The sequence below is a fragment of the Bombus impatiens genome, unplaced genomic scaffold (genome assembly GCF_000188095.3).
Source record: "Bombus impatiens unplaced genomic scaffold, BIMP_2.2 scf_0377, whole genome shotgun sequence".
NCBI classification, from domain to species: domain Eukaryota; kingdom Metazoa; phylum Arthropoda; class Insecta; order Hymenoptera; family Apidae; genus Bombus; species Bombus impatiens.
Window position 1 is genome coordinate 1,111,321 of NT_176796.1, and position 18,450 is coordinate 1,129,770.

At 36.7% G+C, this 18,450-nt stretch overlaps 2 protein-coding genes across 7 annotated transcripts; one reads left to right on the plus strand and one right to left on the minus strand.

Moving 5' to 3' along the window:
* Positions 1-498: 498 nt before the first annotated feature.
* LOC100741625 (nucleotide exchange factor Sil1) lies at positions 499-2,845 on the plus strand. The gene is made up of 4 exons (XM_003489780.4): positions 499-844; positions 1,257-1,537; positions 1,610-1,872; positions 1,949-2,845. Exons 1-4 carry the CDS (start codon positions 721-723, stop codon positions 2,646-2,648), a joined length of 1,368 nt encoding a protein of 455 aa, XP_003489828.1. The 5' UTR covers positions 499-720; the 3' UTR covers positions 2,649-2,845.
* Positions 2,846-3,050: 205 nt separating this feature from the next.
* On the minus strand, positions 3,051-17,415 carry LOC100741504 (zinc transporter ZIP13 homolog). 6 transcript variants are annotated; one of them, XM_033320969.1, is made up of 6 exons: positions 16,063-16,200; positions 14,577-14,693; positions 6,792-6,902; positions 5,296-5,561; positions 4,645-5,206; positions 3,051-4,544 (listed from the first exon to the last, which is right to left on the minus strand). In XM_033320969.1, the coding sequence occupies exons 2-6, from the start codon at positions 14,647-14,649 to the stop codon at positions 4,366-4,368; spliced, it is 1,191 nt and encodes a 396-aa protein (XP_033176860.1). In that variant the 5' UTR covers positions 14,650-14,693; positions 16,063-16,200; the 3' UTR covers positions 3,051-4,365. The 6 variants fall into 6 exon arrangements, with proteins under 6 accessions (XP_033176860.1, XP_012241590.1, XP_033176858.1 ...); XM_012386167.3 differs by having other exon boundaries at positions 5,296-5,564; XM_033320967.1 differs by lacking the exon at positions 14,577-14,693 and having other exon boundaries at positions 16,063-17,415.
* Between the last annotated feature and the right edge of the window lie 1,035 nt (positions 17,416-18,450).

Sequence of the window (18,450 nt, forward strand, 5' to 3'; positions counted from 1 at the left end):
CCTCCGCGAATATTCTGCCGGTTATGAAAGAAATGAATCGAATGAAAAATATAACTGTCCAAGTTCACTCTTTTTATCATTATTCTTGGCGGATAAATATAAGAATCTCACGCAAGATAATAAAAAATTAAACGTATAAATTATTCCTAAACAGAAGGTTATATATATAAGTACATACTGATATATGTTAATCCCTATTCGATGTAAACATGGAAGATTTAATTATTGCATTTTTAGTAAAATATTACTTCTCCTTCAAAATAGTGGAATATATTATGTGATTACTTTCAATCCTTTTTCCCTAAGAAAATAATAAAGAAATTTAGTATTACATATTTACGAATGTTTATTTTTGTAAAGTACCAAAATATTTTGTCTGTTGTATATACCAATCTCAAGTAATTATTTAAAAACGGCTAATATACAGTAATACAATTTGAATGAAAAATTTGGCAACGTCGTACTGAACGACTATTGGTCTACGTAAGCCCTGGTGGCAAGACATGATACTAACATTGACACACTAACTGAATAAATATCGGACGCAACACGTGAATAATACTTAAATTGAACAAAAGCGCGATGAAAGACTTGCAGGAAAATTGAAAATTTTCTGTAATATAGTTAACAAAATATCATTAAGAGAATTTTAATAATTTTATGAAAAGTCATCGCCGCATCTTGAGAAAAGTCGTAGCCCTCGGTTAACCACAGGAAAAGATGAGAATGCAATCCAATACGATTATTCTAACTTGTTTACTTTTGTTACCGGTAGTTCTCGGAAACCTTGAAAAAAATGAAACCACATTTGTACCAACTCGAGAATGGCAAACTGTAAAAAAAGGTAAGCGAACATTTATTTACTTTCGTTCTACGTACATTCTGGGACTACTTTTTTACGCAACTGATTGTTCTCTTCCTAAGACCACGTCAGTCAAATTTGACATCGCGGTTTCTTCGAGACAATATGTCTGTAGTATTCAGGCCATTTTCTTACGCGCAGTACTGTTAAGTTTACGAAAAGTTTTTATATAAACTTCTTATTTATTATCGTCTCAATTATCTGCAGTTTATTCAAATACGATATTTTACAACTTGTACCACAGTGACGTATAGAGAATTTTATTTAAAGGTGCAAATAGATTGGCCATTTACTTCATTTTTTAATTTAATAATTTAATTATTCATTCATAAAAAAGATATCAATTTATGTTCTTGTTATATCAATTCTCCTTTTAATTCGTTTAATTCATTAGGTACACCTATACCTGCAGGATTACATGTTCGACACAATTTTGAAAGTGGAGTAACAGAAGCTAAATTAATTGACGATGACAATGTAAAAGAAGAGGATTCGAACAAAAGTTCGAACAGTACGAATACAAATTCTGTAATGTTGCATCCTGAGAACACAATCCTTGAAGAAAAAGATCATGTACCAGCAGAAAAGTCTGATTTGTTTAATTACTCGATCAAAGAATTGAAAGATAGATTGAAAAAAATGAAACAAGACGGTGAAGATTTTCCAGAAATAGATGTAACTACTTTTAACTATAGTCTCTGTATAACGTATAAGGAATTTGTTTAAATCATTTGTAAATATTTCTAGATCGAACACTCAAAAAAAATAAGGCAAAAATTTAGAGACTACGAAGCTTTGAAGAAAGAATTTAAATCATTTGAAATAAATATTACTGTTAGCGATTCGGACTTGTTAAGTAGCTATATTAAAAAGTTTCAAGCTTATAAAAATAAAGTCACTATGGGAATTTTAACGACTGCAGAAATAGAAAGAATTTTAGATATTTTGTACAATTTAGAATACTTGCTTCATCACATTGATAATGCCAAAGTTTTTGCTGATATGGAAGGGTATGTATAAAAAGCAATTTTTGTTCTAACGAAATATCAACATCAGAGTCATTTTTTCATGATTTCTCAATTACAGTATGAATAAAATCATATCTCCGTGCCTCAATGGAACAAACAACGAAATAAAGATCGAAGCTTTGAGACTTTTGGGTGCAGCTGTCCAATCTAATCCTAAAGTGCAATTAAAAGCACTGGAAAATGATCTTGTTCAAAAACTTTTACATATATTGTCTACAAGTAGTAAATCAGACTTGAAGTCAAGATGTCTCTTTGCTTTGGGTGCTCTGATAAGACAGTTTCCAATAGCACAAAAAGTGTGGGTCGATCATGGAGGAGTAGAAATATTTGGACAAATTTTAGTCGATGGCCAATTACAAGTACAGATGAAAGTTATGAAATTAATCAATGATTTAATTGTAGAGAGACAGCATATAGAATATATCACCGACGTTGCACAACAAGAACTAAGAGTAAAAGCATATTCTGCTGCTGATATTGAGAGAAAATTATTAAAATATTCTTATTGCGATCACTTAAGCAATTTAATGATAACAAGCTTCAAAATTGATCTTAGTGATTTATTGAGAACTAATTATGAATTTCTTAAAACTATTTCCGATAGCATGATCACTGCTGCTCCCATCTGTATCGACAAGTGGAGAAAACATAAAGACGAATTTCTTCCCATTATACAGCACATACTGGATCTGCATCATGACTTAAATATACTAATAGGCATGCTTCAAACACTCGAAACTACCCACGATGAGTTATAGAGAGAAAGGCAAGATATAATTAAACGTTCGTAATGACTGAGCTTCAGTATTTATTTCGTGTCGTGTAGATATAATTGTACAAAGTTTTCACGCGTGATGAAGAAAATCGTTGGCATGAATATTTTGAATATTGGCCGTGGATATTTCGTAAACATTGTTGTCAAATTATTACCAGTTTTAACAGATGGATATACAATGTATCATAACAAAAGCGTGTGTGTGTATATATGCAAATTAGAAAATTATTCTGTACATATATTATGTAAGAAATCTGTGTTACCCACCCGGTAAATGGAAATGAAAGTGTCGTGTATTTTTATGTTTTAAGAAAATTATTTAATAAATTATTTTTTACTGTTCACATTTGTGTTGTTTCATAGAAAAAAATTGTTCAAAGATATATATCATAGAATAAAATACTTTATTTACAAATAATAGTGATTACATACGAACAGTTTGTTCGTGAAGTCATAGTTTATAGAAAATATACTTGCCAAATCGCTGATTAAACTAGCTTCGTAATTCCGAATTTCTATTTACATGTGCTTAAAAACGATGCTCATGTATCAAGGTTTTTGTTGTAAAAGAATAATCCTTTAAGTACAAGGATTGCGTTTTGTTCGGTTTATAAAACCAGCACCTTTAGATAATACACGAGACTACGGAGAATAGATGGAATCTCCGTTCAATAACTCATCTAATTCGTAAACTTCTCTAAAATACTTGAGTTTACATAATCTTTCAAATTTTATTAAATACAATGACTCTATATCTACATACCAATTTTACAGATTTTACATAATATCTTTCGCATATTGTTCATCATCAGGAATATGTTATTTCCTCCTTTCATAATAAGGTAGTTAAGAGTTCGATACATTAGGAACTTAAATTATACATTTGTCGGAATGATCGAACAAACCGATGGATGTACCCACAAAATATACTATTTTTCTTTTTGAGTAATTTACAATCTTTTTTTGAGTTGCAATATTTTTTAACAGTAAACGAGGAAGCATAGATATTATGTACACGATGATGTTTTACAACGTGAAAGTCACACGTCAATACTGGTTTCACAGTGTAACGCCTAGATAACGAAGTTTAAGTGCGAAATAAGTCGATATCATAGAAACGGAATGACGTTTCATGCAACAAGTTTTCGATTGTTTATGGAGGAACATACGTATATTTATGTATAAACTATGCCAGGTTTGTAACAGAGTATCCCTTAATGCAACAATGTAGATGGATAATACCGAATTGCCGATAATACGATCCCCGATAAACGATCGAAAAATATAAAAGTAACTTGTACAGATATCCCTGTTTTCTTTGTCTCTCGCTATCAGAAGAACATTAATTACCGCAGAAGGAGATCGACGTTATTTTTATTTATCGAATTATCTAAACGTGAACTTATTTCAAATATACAGATGACTATGAAGTTTTATATGAAACTAAAATCAGTACAAAAGTAATTTCTACATGAATTTGGTCAGTCGTTAACCATCGTTCTTCGTTTCCTCTGTCTCCCTGCATGGATGCACCATCATTGAGCAACAAGTATTACGCGGTAGAATTTCTTATGGCAAATTCGAATTACTTGTCCCGACACGTATCAAGAAACGTTAATGTAACAAAAACTTACACTCGACACGTGTCGATATATATAGACAAGTAGTACCTAATGCTATTGCTAAAAGAAGTAACTCTATTAATCGAAAAGAATCGTTAAAAATGCCATAATGGTAATACCAAAGAGCAACGCGACTATTTGTTTCAAAGATTCTTTAGGACTAGTAGTTTCCTTAAGCAGTTCGGGCAAAATGGTGACCATGCTGATATGAAGAAAGCCACCCGCGGTGAAGGGCAATATCCAACTTGTTTTCGCTCCTAAAGAAATACAATTGTCAGGAATCTTAAAAATGTACATTCATCGAGCGAAGAAATTCTCAAGCCGTTTTCCTTACAATTTTAAAGAAGCGATACCTACCTACTTCACCGCCAGAGAAAATTATTGCGGACATGGCTCCAAAAATGCCACCGCTAGCTGTGAGAAGCTGCGCCCGCGCAGCATCCCATCTGTTGAATCCACTGCGTAATAAAATTGCGAAATCTCCGACCTCGTGCGGAATCTCGTGTATGAGAATAGCAAACGTGGTGAGAGCACCTAAACGGAAGGATACGAGGAAAGAACCGCCGACAGCCAATCCATGAGTAAAGTTATCTATGATATTGGCTATCAGGTTAAGATAGCCAGTTATATGCTTGGACTTTTGTTTCGCAACAATCTGTTCATCGCTAGAAGCTTTGTCCGCTTTGTCTTTTTTTAAATAACCTTTCGACAACTCGGTTGAAAAACCATTAGCGTTCTTCGCAAATTTCTTTAAACAATCTTTTACCTCGTTCAACGGCAAACCTTTTAGGGTATTCGACAACTCGTTGCACATTAATACTGGCTTCATGCCGTTGCTAACGAAGCCGTTCTTATGGTTATCTTTGAAATTATTCGGCAGTTCGGAGTATCCGTTTTTCTTTTCTAAAAAGGGCCGCAACTGTAAGAATAATTTGAAATGCTTGTATTAGTATCGTGTTCAAGAACGATGTATTTCAATCATACATTATTTTACAATCGACGTATTACCTCGTTAATGGCTTTTGAAAATTCATTGGGAAGTCGCTTTGAAAAACCGTTCTTCGGATTGCTTCCGATCAAATTAATACAGTTGTTATTTTCCATCTCCTTTTCAGCTTCAGTGTTAGTTTTTTCGCACAGTTTTGCGTTATTTATGGACGTATCCTCGATTTCAGCTTCTTGCTCGAAAGCAAACAGTTTCTCCACTATGACGAATACCAAGAAGCCTCCTAGTACCCATAGACCGCACGTCACCGACGGATGTCTATCATCCGCTGCTGAAACAAAACGACGTAACTTGAACGGATACGTGTAAAGCGATTCTGGATCTTAGCGAGGACGACACAGTCATCTGTAAGAGAAAAAGATGGCCAAGGTAACTGAGAAATTGTAGGTGGACTAGAAACGAGCCAGTTTCATTTAGGAGAAGACAGCTGGCAATTGAAATCCGCAACTGAAATACAATAGGGTTTGAGAATGCCGTTTGAATCGCTCATAAAGCAGTCAACGGAGGTGAAGGATCGCCTCGAGTCATGCTTAGCATAGATCTAATATGATGAATTGCAGCCTGAGGCCAAAGTGGCCCGTAATTTAAATATATGATCTTCGATTGAAATTTGTATTGCTGCTTATTCAATACGAGTGGTATTGTAAAACCGAAAATACACCGTCACAAAAATGGCGAGGCAAAAGAAGAGATTCGTCTATTTTTAGCAGGAATCGTTTCGAAATCTTTAATGCTTCTTTCGCGTTATACGATGATACTGCAAATTTTTGCGGAGGAAAGATCGATAAAACCGACTGTCAAGTCCGTGTGTTTGTGCATGCGAATTGCATATATATACTTTACGATTAAACGACATAGTGAGATCAGTCGAGTTTCACGCTCGATGCATGGATATTGCGTCGATCGATCGATTCTTTAACGACCTCGACTTAATCTTTGACACTATTCTACTATATATTTTTTTTTGAAACTTCTTTCTTTTATCTGACGCTAGCCACCACACGATAAACTCGTGGGTCTTCCCGAATAGAATCGTTCAAGGCTGTTACCCCTTGCAACTTTCTTATTACATAACTCTATAGTACACATTGTGTATTAGGTAATGTTTCGTCAATGACGTATAAAGAACTAAATTAGATCACCCTAGAAACGTCGTCATTCTTTGTACATTAGCGATAAGTTTCGCGCGTGATGGTATAGATTTCGTAGCACTTCGAATCGAAGGTAGGGATAGAAAATATACGTTATATTCGTTTCGAACATTTCGTATTCAATTGCGACAACTTTCGAGATTCTCCGAACTCGAAGAAGAATGAAAAAGAATAGAGGAGAATTTTGTTCCAAATTTGTTCGTGCTTCGTGATTGGTTCGTTCGTTATCTCGTATGATTCGCCAAAGCAAGAACGAGCCACCAGTTGACGATAGTTTTTTATTATCTGCCAAGAGTGCAGCTGGCGCCACTGATTCTTTTCATTTCCTTGCTGTAGTATTTTCGTACCTTTGTTCAAAGAGCTGCTCGTCCATGTTTCCGGTAGCAGATGCAGGAAGACGTCGCCCAGAAGGCCACCGACTGCGAAGCTCAGCAATATTTTCAATGTATTAGCGCTGTCTGTAACATAAAGAGGGTCGGCGTTCTTAAAGAAGGTTCTAGAAAACGAAGCAACATTTGCGAATTATTTTTATATCGATCGATATAATTTATTGTTATAATTATTATCGTACAAGTTCTGCGGAAAAATTGATAAAATTTATAGATAGAACATGGTACAGTATAAGGAAAACAATTACACGTCATTGGATGAAAAAGTGCAAGAGGTTGTACTTAACAGATCGAACACGTTCTAGAAAATTGTTCTAACTCTCCTCCCACGCACATACGCGTCTGTGCACGGATGGATGGTCGGCCTTTTCTGTACGAAGCCGATAAATTTAAAGCTAAATCGCGCGATGTTAACAATTTTACCATCGACTGAGTTTCTTTATGGGCGTGGATACTTTCGTTAAAATACGATCTGGCCCTTATCTCCTTTCTCTTCAGTAATCAATGATAATTTAGAATGACTGATCTCGATACAAACATATATATATATAGAATATCGAGTTATCTGAATTTTCGATTAGGAAAAGATACAACAGTTGAAATTTAATCGGACGATATTTCATTTTGCCACATAGCCAATTATACTTTGAAAATAATAACGTTAAATTAAAATAAATAACGATAAAATAATATGCGAATTCAATTATACTTCGGCTCTCTTTCAACTACAATTCGTGATCTAACGGTACATCTCATTTCATCGTAGGTTACGTAAAGCGTGTTATTATCTTTGTTCCCTAAAAAAATAGGCGGGTGTCTAACCGTTTTAATAAATCGTAATAATAGGCGTTCAAGAAGTGGTAATTTTTATTAAAAATCGAGTGGAAATAATTTCATCGTTTCATTACAGACGAGATAATTATTCGATAGACCTTGCTCCACTTCTTGTAGAAAAAATATGTAGAAAAAGCGAAGTAGACTGGCCTCGATAAACAGCCTGAGTTTTTCAAATATTCAGATTCAAATTATTTCAATAATTTCACTGCAAAATATCTGCATTCTTATTTCTGTAACGAAGTGGCAGGAAAAATATGCAACAACGATAACGATGATATGGAACAATTAACAAGTCTGCTTTCACAACAATCGATATACATATTTTTGATCAATTAGCCTTTATCGCGAATGGCATTCGTTAAGTTGTACTACCGTAGCGCTAATTATTTTACGCGATAAACGTTTATTTCGTTTAAGTGGCCTGCTGGATACGGTGACCTGTTACGGAAAATTCTCGTCGTTACGCAGATGTGTACTGCTACGTACTGTCAATTTACACGCCTAACATTGTTCGAGCGTACAAAATCGTAAAACGTGTCCACAGAGATCAAGAACATTTGCCGTAGCGATAAGCAAACTAGCAAATAGGCGTTGAAAAATCTACCGATCAAGGGTTAATCGAAGCAGTATCATCGTTTTTCCGATATACGATTTTACAAATATAACCCGCGTGTCTAGACCTTCTTTTCGATGACAAATTTAGTTTTCGAGTAATTTTCTCGTTGGCAACGCGAACCTTGCACTGTCCTCGTAATCGATACATCGGTTCACTACATTATACGTCTCTCGGTTGTATTTAAAGCGAATGAGCATTTACTTATAATATTACACGTGTGTCGCGCTAGCTAGAACTAAACGCCCATCGATCAAGCAAGAAAAAAGTTATATCGTTAGCGTCGTTAAGAATCTTCGATAGCCATTATAATCGTAAAAGGCTTGCCGTAACACGGTTTCGCGATCGACCATCGGAATAATAAGTCGTTAGTAATAAAATTGACGATGAAGCGCTGCCCGAAAACGATCGTTCCAACGACAAAACCACTTGCCTGTTTCCTTTATAATAATAATGACCAATTAAACGAACGATGCCGAGTAACGCGAGCTTGTTTTCGCATGTTACGCAACACGCATATTTTTAAATAATCGCTCAACCACAACGTGTAAATTATTTAACGGCTGACCTCCATTTCGCGCTGGTAGCATCAAACGCTACCAGAGGTAGAAAACCACTTTCTATCATTTTATCATTTCGCCACCATAATCTAGAATAACGATTCGTTTCGAATTAAAGGAACTTCCGAATCACCGTGTACACGAAGAAATCGAGAATTAAGCGTCGCTCAAATAGATTACGATTCACGTAATGCCAAGTGATATATACGACGTTACTCTTCCCCAGTTTCGATGTTTTGATTTTGAAACACGCAACGATAGCGAAATCAGGGAGAAAGAAAGAGAAAGAGAGATAATTCATAAACTTTAAGAGCGAACGGAATTCCCCGGAATTTACATACACGTACAACCTCTACCAATTTCTACAGACGTTGTCTTTTTTTTTTTTATTTGTTGAAATTACAATCAATTCTCGCTGTTTGGCTGCGATTTCATTACTCAAACGTAGCAACGCCAATCTCTCGATAAACTACCGAACGATGACAATGATGCGTGTATTATCTTTCGAATTCCGAATTGCATCGCGCGATAATGAGTATTCGTCGGTTCTAGCTCTCCGAGTTTACAAGAAATTCCTAGAATCGTTTGAGAATCACGTCGCGCCTTTTTCACGATGAAATACCGATACAACGTTACAAATTGCTAGTAGGAATTCGATGTATTTACCAGGAATATGGAGAATTTGCATAGATTAGAATATCGATTGTAGTTTCACGAATTTAGTCATCGTTATGTTCTTCGAGGGAAAACGCGAATATAAAATAGCAGCAGCGTGAACGAAACTGCAATGTTTTGATCGCAAAAACTGTACCCGTAGAACTTTGCCATAGAAATACAATCAAAGGGATAAGTGACGTAATTTAGACGTTATGAATAAAGAGTAAACACGACGGCACGCGATGGAATAACTACAATGTCGCTACAAAGTTATCAACTAGATAATTCGATACCGTATCGGGAATCGATCAATAGAACGTTGACGTTCATTGTTTCCTTTTATTTTTCATTGCCTCGTATCGGATAAATTATATCTGCCGATAGTTACGCAAGATCAGCGACAGGTCTTTCGCTGCTTTTCAAAACGCTATATATCGACGAAGTTATCTGAAACACACGATCAGAGGTTAATTACACTTTGAAAAGTAATCACTGTATTCTCCGAACATGTGACAAACTCTGCTATTGCAATTTCAAACAATCAGGTACCTCGTTCTTCGCATTCTTGCCATTACGAGCAGCCATTATATAATTGCATGGAGCAACAGTACCCAACGTGCATAAATATCGCAGGATAATTGATAAAAACATCGCGTCGCAAAAAGACCGTCGATAACACGGTTCGACAGAGATATTCTAGTTTCTGCCGATGCTATTCTTACCAAAAGTATCTACTCTATCGCGTGTTAGGGTTTGATTTTCTCCTTTAGTTTTTTAAATAAACCGAAAAATGTAAGTAAAAGATGCTGCGTGTTAGGCGTCTTTTTCACTTCGATCGTTATTTAAACGAGTTTAAACGTTTACAACGCAATAACCGCGTATCATTTTACGCGGCAGAGAGCGCGGAATTATCTCATCTCGTTGGCAATTCCCAAAACTGATTGTTCCCAGAAACCGTAGAGAGAACGTTTTCCTAAGAAAATACAGTTTGCAGATTCGCGTTTAGCTCAGACACGAGTCTACGAGAATCGTCCTTTGCAGATTGCGAAATTAAATACGCGTGGAACAGCGTTGTCTAATTAGGTCCAGTGTTAAGCAAAATAGACACGATGACGCGTTGTTACCAAAAACGATCCTGATAAACACACGGATGCATAGGAAAAAACGTCCGATAACAAGCTATATGCGGGAAGTGAACGATATTAGAGCATCATCGCTATGTAGAGCACTGGCAGAGCATGATAATAATTATCTAACGAATCGTTTAAAAGACGATTCCTTAATTGTCCGCAATGGAATAATTAATCGACTAACAAGATATCGAGCACACCGAATCCAACCACGAAACGAAGAAACCGTACGTAAGGAAATGTTCCGAGCAAGGAAAGAAAAATTTGGCCACGTTCTTCGCGTGAATTTTACCAAGAAACGTCAAATGTCAAATGTGATCCTACACGCGAAATTATATAGCATATAGTATATTTACGAGGAAACGCGGTACGTGTGTCGCGTGATTCTGAAATAGAAAAATCGATCGGATGGCGTGTAGAAGCATTGAAAGAAATTAAACGCGCGATTCGATGCAGCTGAAGTTGTTCGTCCACGAACGAACCGCCTGTCGCAATCTAATCGCGATCGGGTTGAGCGAAAGAGAAATGGAGAACGCATCTGTGAACGCAAATCGTGGAGCAGAGCAGCGAGACGCGCTCGATAATAGATTCGTTCGAGAACAGTCTCGGTTAAAACGAGGGAAGCTGTTTCGTTCCGCGCGCCATCCACGCGATCATTTCCAGATTTGTCCGTAACAATCGTTCCGTTCTAAATGGAGTAATGACGATGTAGACTTAAACGCGTTAATTCCCCAAGGCTTCGGACGGCCTTTTTCATCCAAACTTTTAATACGTCTAAATATATGTTACTAACTCGAGGAATCTGTTTCACAGACAACGATTCTAAATTCACGTTTTGAAATTGCTAGTATTTAGATGTAATTGATAAGACTGTAGCATCAGAAAGATAATAGTCGATAGAAGTATAAAAGGACGATCGTATCGGTAACGGAATCCGCGATAGGAATGCCGTTCATAATGAAAGATGGAAGGTTCGAGGGGATACACGTAAACGAGAATGCGGTCCCCGATCGTTGAATGGCAGAAAATCGGCTTACACAACCTTGCATCATCGATTTGCAGTTTCGCAATGTAAATGGCTCTTCTCAACCCCTGCGCGCGTCGCTACGAACGAAAGAAGAAGAAAGAGGACAAGCTCTTAAATGTCGATGACCAAAAGCGATGTTTAAACTGGCCAAGAACAAACAGACGTATGATTCACGTGCCTCGCGATGAGATATGGGAGAAAAGGAACAAGAAAGGTCTCGTTCGAGTCATAAACGAGAATAACAATTCGCTTCGCTGCGAGAAACTGTACGGCTCGGAGAGTCACAGTCGCGTTACAGGAAACAATTTAAATTCAGTTTCGCTAGTTGTAATTTACCGTTTAAATGGACCTACGACTATCGATCGTGCTTTGCAAGTAAATTCTAGAACAACGCGAAGACCCTGCAAGCAGTGGATTTCCTGCGAGACATGTCGTAAAACCGAGAGCAATGACAGCGTAAAAGTGAAAACTGAAATTATTGTCAACTAGTTTTGCAACGGAAAAGGTACAGCGGCGATTCGTTTTTACAGTTTCTCCTTTTTGTACCCAAGCACAATGGAAGATGGCCAGTAAAGGTCGGCTGCAACAGCTGATCCGGTCTTTCTTCGATAAGAGACTCGGGGATGCCCTTTGTAATCCGAGGGATCCCTGCGATCTGAGGTAGCAAGTTTCCATGTAAAAATGAATAGGAGATACGGGTTGACGGGTGACCATCGCAGAAGAAAAGTTACGGGATTGACCCGACAAAAGATTTCAAACTTGCTCGTAGCGCTAACGTATTCTCTATGCAAAGAAGAAATAAATCTGCATAAATCGACAAATTAAAGAAATCTATTTCGTATGCAGTTAAGGTTAAAGTAATACTAATTTTCACATAATAACCTGCGAAGTGGCGTCGAAATTGCCTGGAGACCATCTGCCTCAACTACCTCGTGTCCTTGAATTCTTTCTACCGGTTAAAACGACGTTACACATATATACAACGTGCATTCCACCCACGGAGGAATTGGAAATTTCATTCGTATTCTCCGCTGTGTCCAACAGGTTCCACGACCTTCGGCGTACAGTGTGTGCCACGGTAAGCCATTCACACACGTGAACTTTACATGTCGTGGCGCGATCCGAGCACTTCTGCCGTCGTTGCTTCGATTCGACCTTTTACCTCTACGTCCCCTAGTCGACTTTTGGAAGCTCGAAGGCCGGTTTCACCTTCCCTATTCTATTTGTTCAAAGTGAAATTTTCAAATTAGTAATTCCTCGTTTATTATATATTTTCAACTATTTTATTATTTTATCATGATGTAAAAATCAATTAAAAGAATAGGCAAAAAGGAAAAAAATCCTACCCGAATAAGAAAATTTGAAGTTTCAAAGGTTAAATAAAAAGGTTTGCTTTTTCGATATTCGTCTGCCAAAATGAACGTAATTTGTTGAATATACGCGAGATCACATTTGCATTGCCCGCTTTGTTTCCTAGTTTACAAATTTCGTTACTACGATGCATGCCATCTCCACGCAAGTTCCATGACCTTGTCTGTTCACATTGGCGTGGAACAAGAGTCATCGCGCATTAACACGGACCAGGGATTGTGTTAACGTGTTTCGTACGCACACAATGGACTACCCTGTCTGCATTTTCCTAATTTCACCTGATATCACTACGTAACGAGACGAAACAGCGACTGCTACTCTCTCCGACACGTAATAACGCTAGAAAATATATCTCTCGTTTCACAGATCGGAATTAATCCTCGGTCACTGACATCGGGTCGAAGCGAAATTTCGTCTTTTTTTTCCCTGACCGGTTACGGCAGGCGCTTCCTTTGGGTGCACGATCCGGTATTCCATGGTGAACCATAAATCCATCATCAGGTTAGCCACAATCCTATCTTTGTAATATTTGTAATATTCAAAGGAATATATCACGAATGCAAAATATAAAACGTTTTATGTAGAAACAAAAGAAAGTGATTCAAATATACAAATTATCTTCCAACACCGACACGGTATCAACTTCGTGCGATTCGAAGAAGGACAAAGTTATTCTGGCGAAGTTCGTAGCACTCCACTGAGAGAGACAAGATTATGTTTCAAGAGAAGCCTTTGGCACGATGCATCGAAAGGCTGGGTAAACAATATGCGCAGTATTGCGCAGCAGATTCTTTGCAAGTGGCCGAATGCGTTTCTTTTCGAGCACCGGGAAGAATTCTTTCTACTCTACGTAGTAACTCGTCATTATTATTTTTACCTCGTCTACCGTGGTATCGTAGTTTTCGAGGAACATGGCAATCTTGTATACACAAAATTAGACAATTTTTTTCTAAGTAAGAACGAACAGCATGGAGATATTATAAACAATCGCTAGGAGATACACAACGACGTTAATTTCCAACAATTTGCGTAATCATCCTGTTGGAACACCGTTATCTTTTTATTCCTAGAAGAACTATACGATTAAATGGATAGAATAGGAAGAAAGCGTGTAACAAGTGTGTTTTTCTTCTCTTTCGAATAATTCTTTTCCATTCGATTCGATCGAGTACACGTTTCTAGTAAAATCAATGGCAAATGATCCTATTTTCATACATTACGGTAAACAGGATACTGGCCATACTGACGAGCATTAACACGATTGGAGAGTAAGAAATATAACTGTCAATCTGACGTAATCTCTTGCAAATGTATACGCTATTCTCTGTTCGCGGACTATTTAAAGAATACACTGGAAAAAAGATCATACAATTATTTATAATTTCATAAACATCCGTACTAGAGAAGTAAGAATTTTAAATCTGCGAAATTTGTTATTGTTTCGGTATTCATACTATTAAAGATATACCTGCAATACATAACTTAGTGTCTAAAAAACGTAACAAAATCGCTTTCGTGTAAATACGTATATATTTGCGTTTATCTTACCTCGAATACAACAATCTCGTATTCTTGTCAAATAGCTACGTAGTATACTGACATTATCGAGGTTACATGACATATTACGCTAAAGTTTAGTGGAAAACATTCTAACAGCAGCGATCGCTAAAAAGTAAAGACAAATATATTTTAAACGGTACACGACTAATTGATATTAGGCAATATTTTTCTAACGGGTTTTGATGGTTATTTGCAACGAATATTCTACAAAACGATTTGTTACTTCTGCAAGTGATCATTGAATCTTAAAGAAAAACATCATCCTACTTCCACGCGGTTGTAACGTCAATTCATATTAGAGGCCGGATGTGTGCAGGTCTTCACCGCGTATCCTCAATTAGCCCAGGGCCCCGCTATAAACTTAAACTTTTAGTTTATCATTTTTGTATTATCTGTTTATGGATGGCCCTTGAAACAACCCTTAGGTTGTCATACGTCCTTACTAATTACGGGGAAAGCAGGTAATGGGAAAAACTCAATACTTGACTAACGAAAAAGCTGGTTTTTCCCATAAACAATATTACCTACTAGCCACGTTGGTAGGAGGCTTTCTCCTCCTATCTTCATTTATTAACATGACCTATAACCAATTGGCATCGTGTATCGTTACCCTCACTTTTCTTAGCGGGAGGTGCGAACAGCGAATCCGCGTTGTTAATTAAAAAGGGCACACTCACACCGAGCTTTTCTCCGTAATGAGACGAGAACACCTAGAGAGAAATAGACAAAATCATCGAACAGTGAACATCTCGCCGATCAGTGTAAATCTATGCTAGAAAATAAAGGACAGTAGTTGCGTTACGACTCAACCTACCCTTTATTTCATCAACCTACCCTTAAATTTACGTAACACGGTAAACTACTTATGTAGGCCCTTATCACCTTAATTTATAATATTTTATTGCAAGTTAGGACGGGAAAGATTGATTAGATAACTTCTTAGAATTTCATTAAAAAGAAATGGTTAATTTCATTAGTTCTTATTAATAATCTAATCTTCCAGCAAATAAAACGTGATTCAAAGATAACGCTTGAAGAACACGCTTGAAGAACACATTAATTAGTGTTGAACATTTTCATTGAAGAACTTCATTTGTTTACTGTAAATTCATACGCGCATGTCATTTGTATACGCGTATTTGTATACGTTATTTGTATACGTTATTTGTAAAGTTTAAAATAAAAGAAGTAAAAGCATTGTATTACCCATAAACATCGCGCTATAAAATAACAAATTACTTCGTTGGTACAGATCACCTGTATTAAACCTATTGTGAAGCTATTTCCCGCGTGCGCGGTAAAATGAAAGTACACTGTATACATAACCTCCCTTAGCGATAGTCAGAATGCCTCGCAGCAGGAAAACATCATGATTCCACATGAATCATTTAATAAGTTCATGCTGATTAAAAAAAATAACATAATAACAAAGGAAAAAGGGGATCAATTACGTGTCATTGAAGAAAAATATTACCTCCAGTCCTTAGGTTGGCACCTTCTTCAATGGGGATGATAAATAGGGGGAAAATACCAGTCAGTCCAATCAGGGTACTTCCAAGCAAAGCAAACAGCCATGGTGTGTAATCGAAATATTCCACCATCGCCTTCCATGGCGTCCACATCTCTTCTGTGATCATTTCATACAAAAATCCGATAGAATAGGTACAGTTCTGTTGCATGCACATGTCTGTCGCCATATTTGTGCGTCGTGTATAAAACACCGAACTTGTCAAAAAATCTTATCTTTTCTCAATCTTCTTGATTCTGAGGTTTTCTCCTTGATGTTATGATCCTTATCAAAGTTCGTTGGAAACGTACTTAGCAAAAATCACAAGAAATTTCTACTTTCGTGGTTTGTTTATCTAAAGATAACCTCTGTCGAATACCTTTACGAAAATACTTGTATTTTCTCACTGGTTAAATGTGTAGAAATAACACAAATGTTTGGAGAATATCTCGATTAATGAAACGTCAGTTGTCAAGGAAAAGATTTGCCAAGAATTTTACGACCGTTTGGAAATTGTCGAGACAACGACAACTGTGCGCCCGACTAGCCTACACTGAGGACTGAGTACGGACGCTACAAATCAGACAGTCGCCGCCTCTACTAAAGTCGTCGATTTTGTCGATCAAATCAAGCCTCTTGTTATTTCATACCGCCGCGATGCGGGGATAAGAGCTGCAAGATCGGTCCTCCAATGATAGATATCAAAATGACACTGTCCGACGATGTATTTCTCTGTACGCCTTCTTCTTCTACTCCTTTTCTCTTTCTTCAATATGTAACTTCTTATCCGATTCGCATTTGTCACGATAGTCTTTCATGCCAGCGAAATCAGGGTATAATGCAGATTGACGTTCGCCTTAGAATATCAGCAGCAAAATGCAATCTTGTCTCTTGGTCTTCTTACCTTGTTACGTCTTTAATCAGGGTACTCAATACGCTGTAGAAATTTGAATCACTGACGGGGTGAAGTGGTCACCTTTGCCGCCACAGCTGATAAACACGATTACACAACAGCACACAGTATATGCTTGGGACATATGTATTCGCGAGAAGTTGCGACTTTATATTTTTGGTTATATACGTCTCGAACTGGTACTGTGAGAACACAACGAATGTGACACTCACCGAGCAACGAATAGAATTGCAATGTTGTTACTCTGTCCTTTTTTGTACTCTCAGATTATTTTGCTAAACAAGAAACAATGCGTTATATCACCCATTCACCACAACGATGCAACAGCCAATGAGTGTTGCAAGGAAAGCAGTCCTTTTTATAGCTACTAAAACACTCCACCAGATTGCTCTACGTACGAAACAGAGACGAAAAACATGTCTGCCGCGGATTAAAAAGATAAACAAAGGATAGAAGAGGAAAAGGGAAAAAGGAAATGGAAAAACAATCAAAATGAATTTAAATCAATGAAAATGAACTCAACACAATTCAATGACGAGACAATTAATTGCTTATTCCAAGGAAATGTTTTGAAAAGAATAGGCGAAAAAGGAAAAGGAAAATACATTTTCATCACTATCGAAGTTCATAGAGGCGCTGCTGTACTTCCTTATAAATCTTTAGATATGCCTGCATGTATATATCGTATGTACATGTATAGTATAGATTACAAATATTACATGTAAATTAAATGCGAGGTAAATTGAAATATGACTTTTAGTACTGAAACAATTATGTACAACTATAGGAGAGATAAAAGCTTTAGAATTTTTTGCATTTTAAATATGTAAAGTATTTTATTTAAATTTTAGAGTACATAGATTTAATTTTACATTCCAATTTTGCGCAAAATGGCCTCCATGTGACAACTAATTTCATTGCATCAAGATACATATTTGGTACTTTTATCGCATTACTTCCCCGTATTATTTGTCAATAGATGTGTATATATTTCGATTGCATCGTTGCCAAGATAAAAAGAATATTCGATTTTTAAATACTATGGACGTAAGTAATTATACGACGTGGCATCTTTTGCAGATAAAATTAAACGTATAATGCTCTTCAGATTATCTTTTTCGCAGTATAGCGAAGTAAATATTGCGATCTATTGCGAAACCCCACTTTCACGATCGTCATTTCGATCATCGATTAACGTATAAACATACACTTTTCTTTACTGCTAGATAACAATTGGCTGTCAACTGTTATTGCTGATAAGTTTAATAAATACGAAAGCAAAGAGCGGAAAGAATGAACATGACTGATAACATATTGCTATTGTGCAGTCATATGCAAAGACTAGATTAAATGAAAAATGAGATTTCCGTCCGGTAAAACGCGCAATTGCTCGTAGAAGTACACATTATTAAAAAATCTCAATCCATCTACAAGTTGTGTCT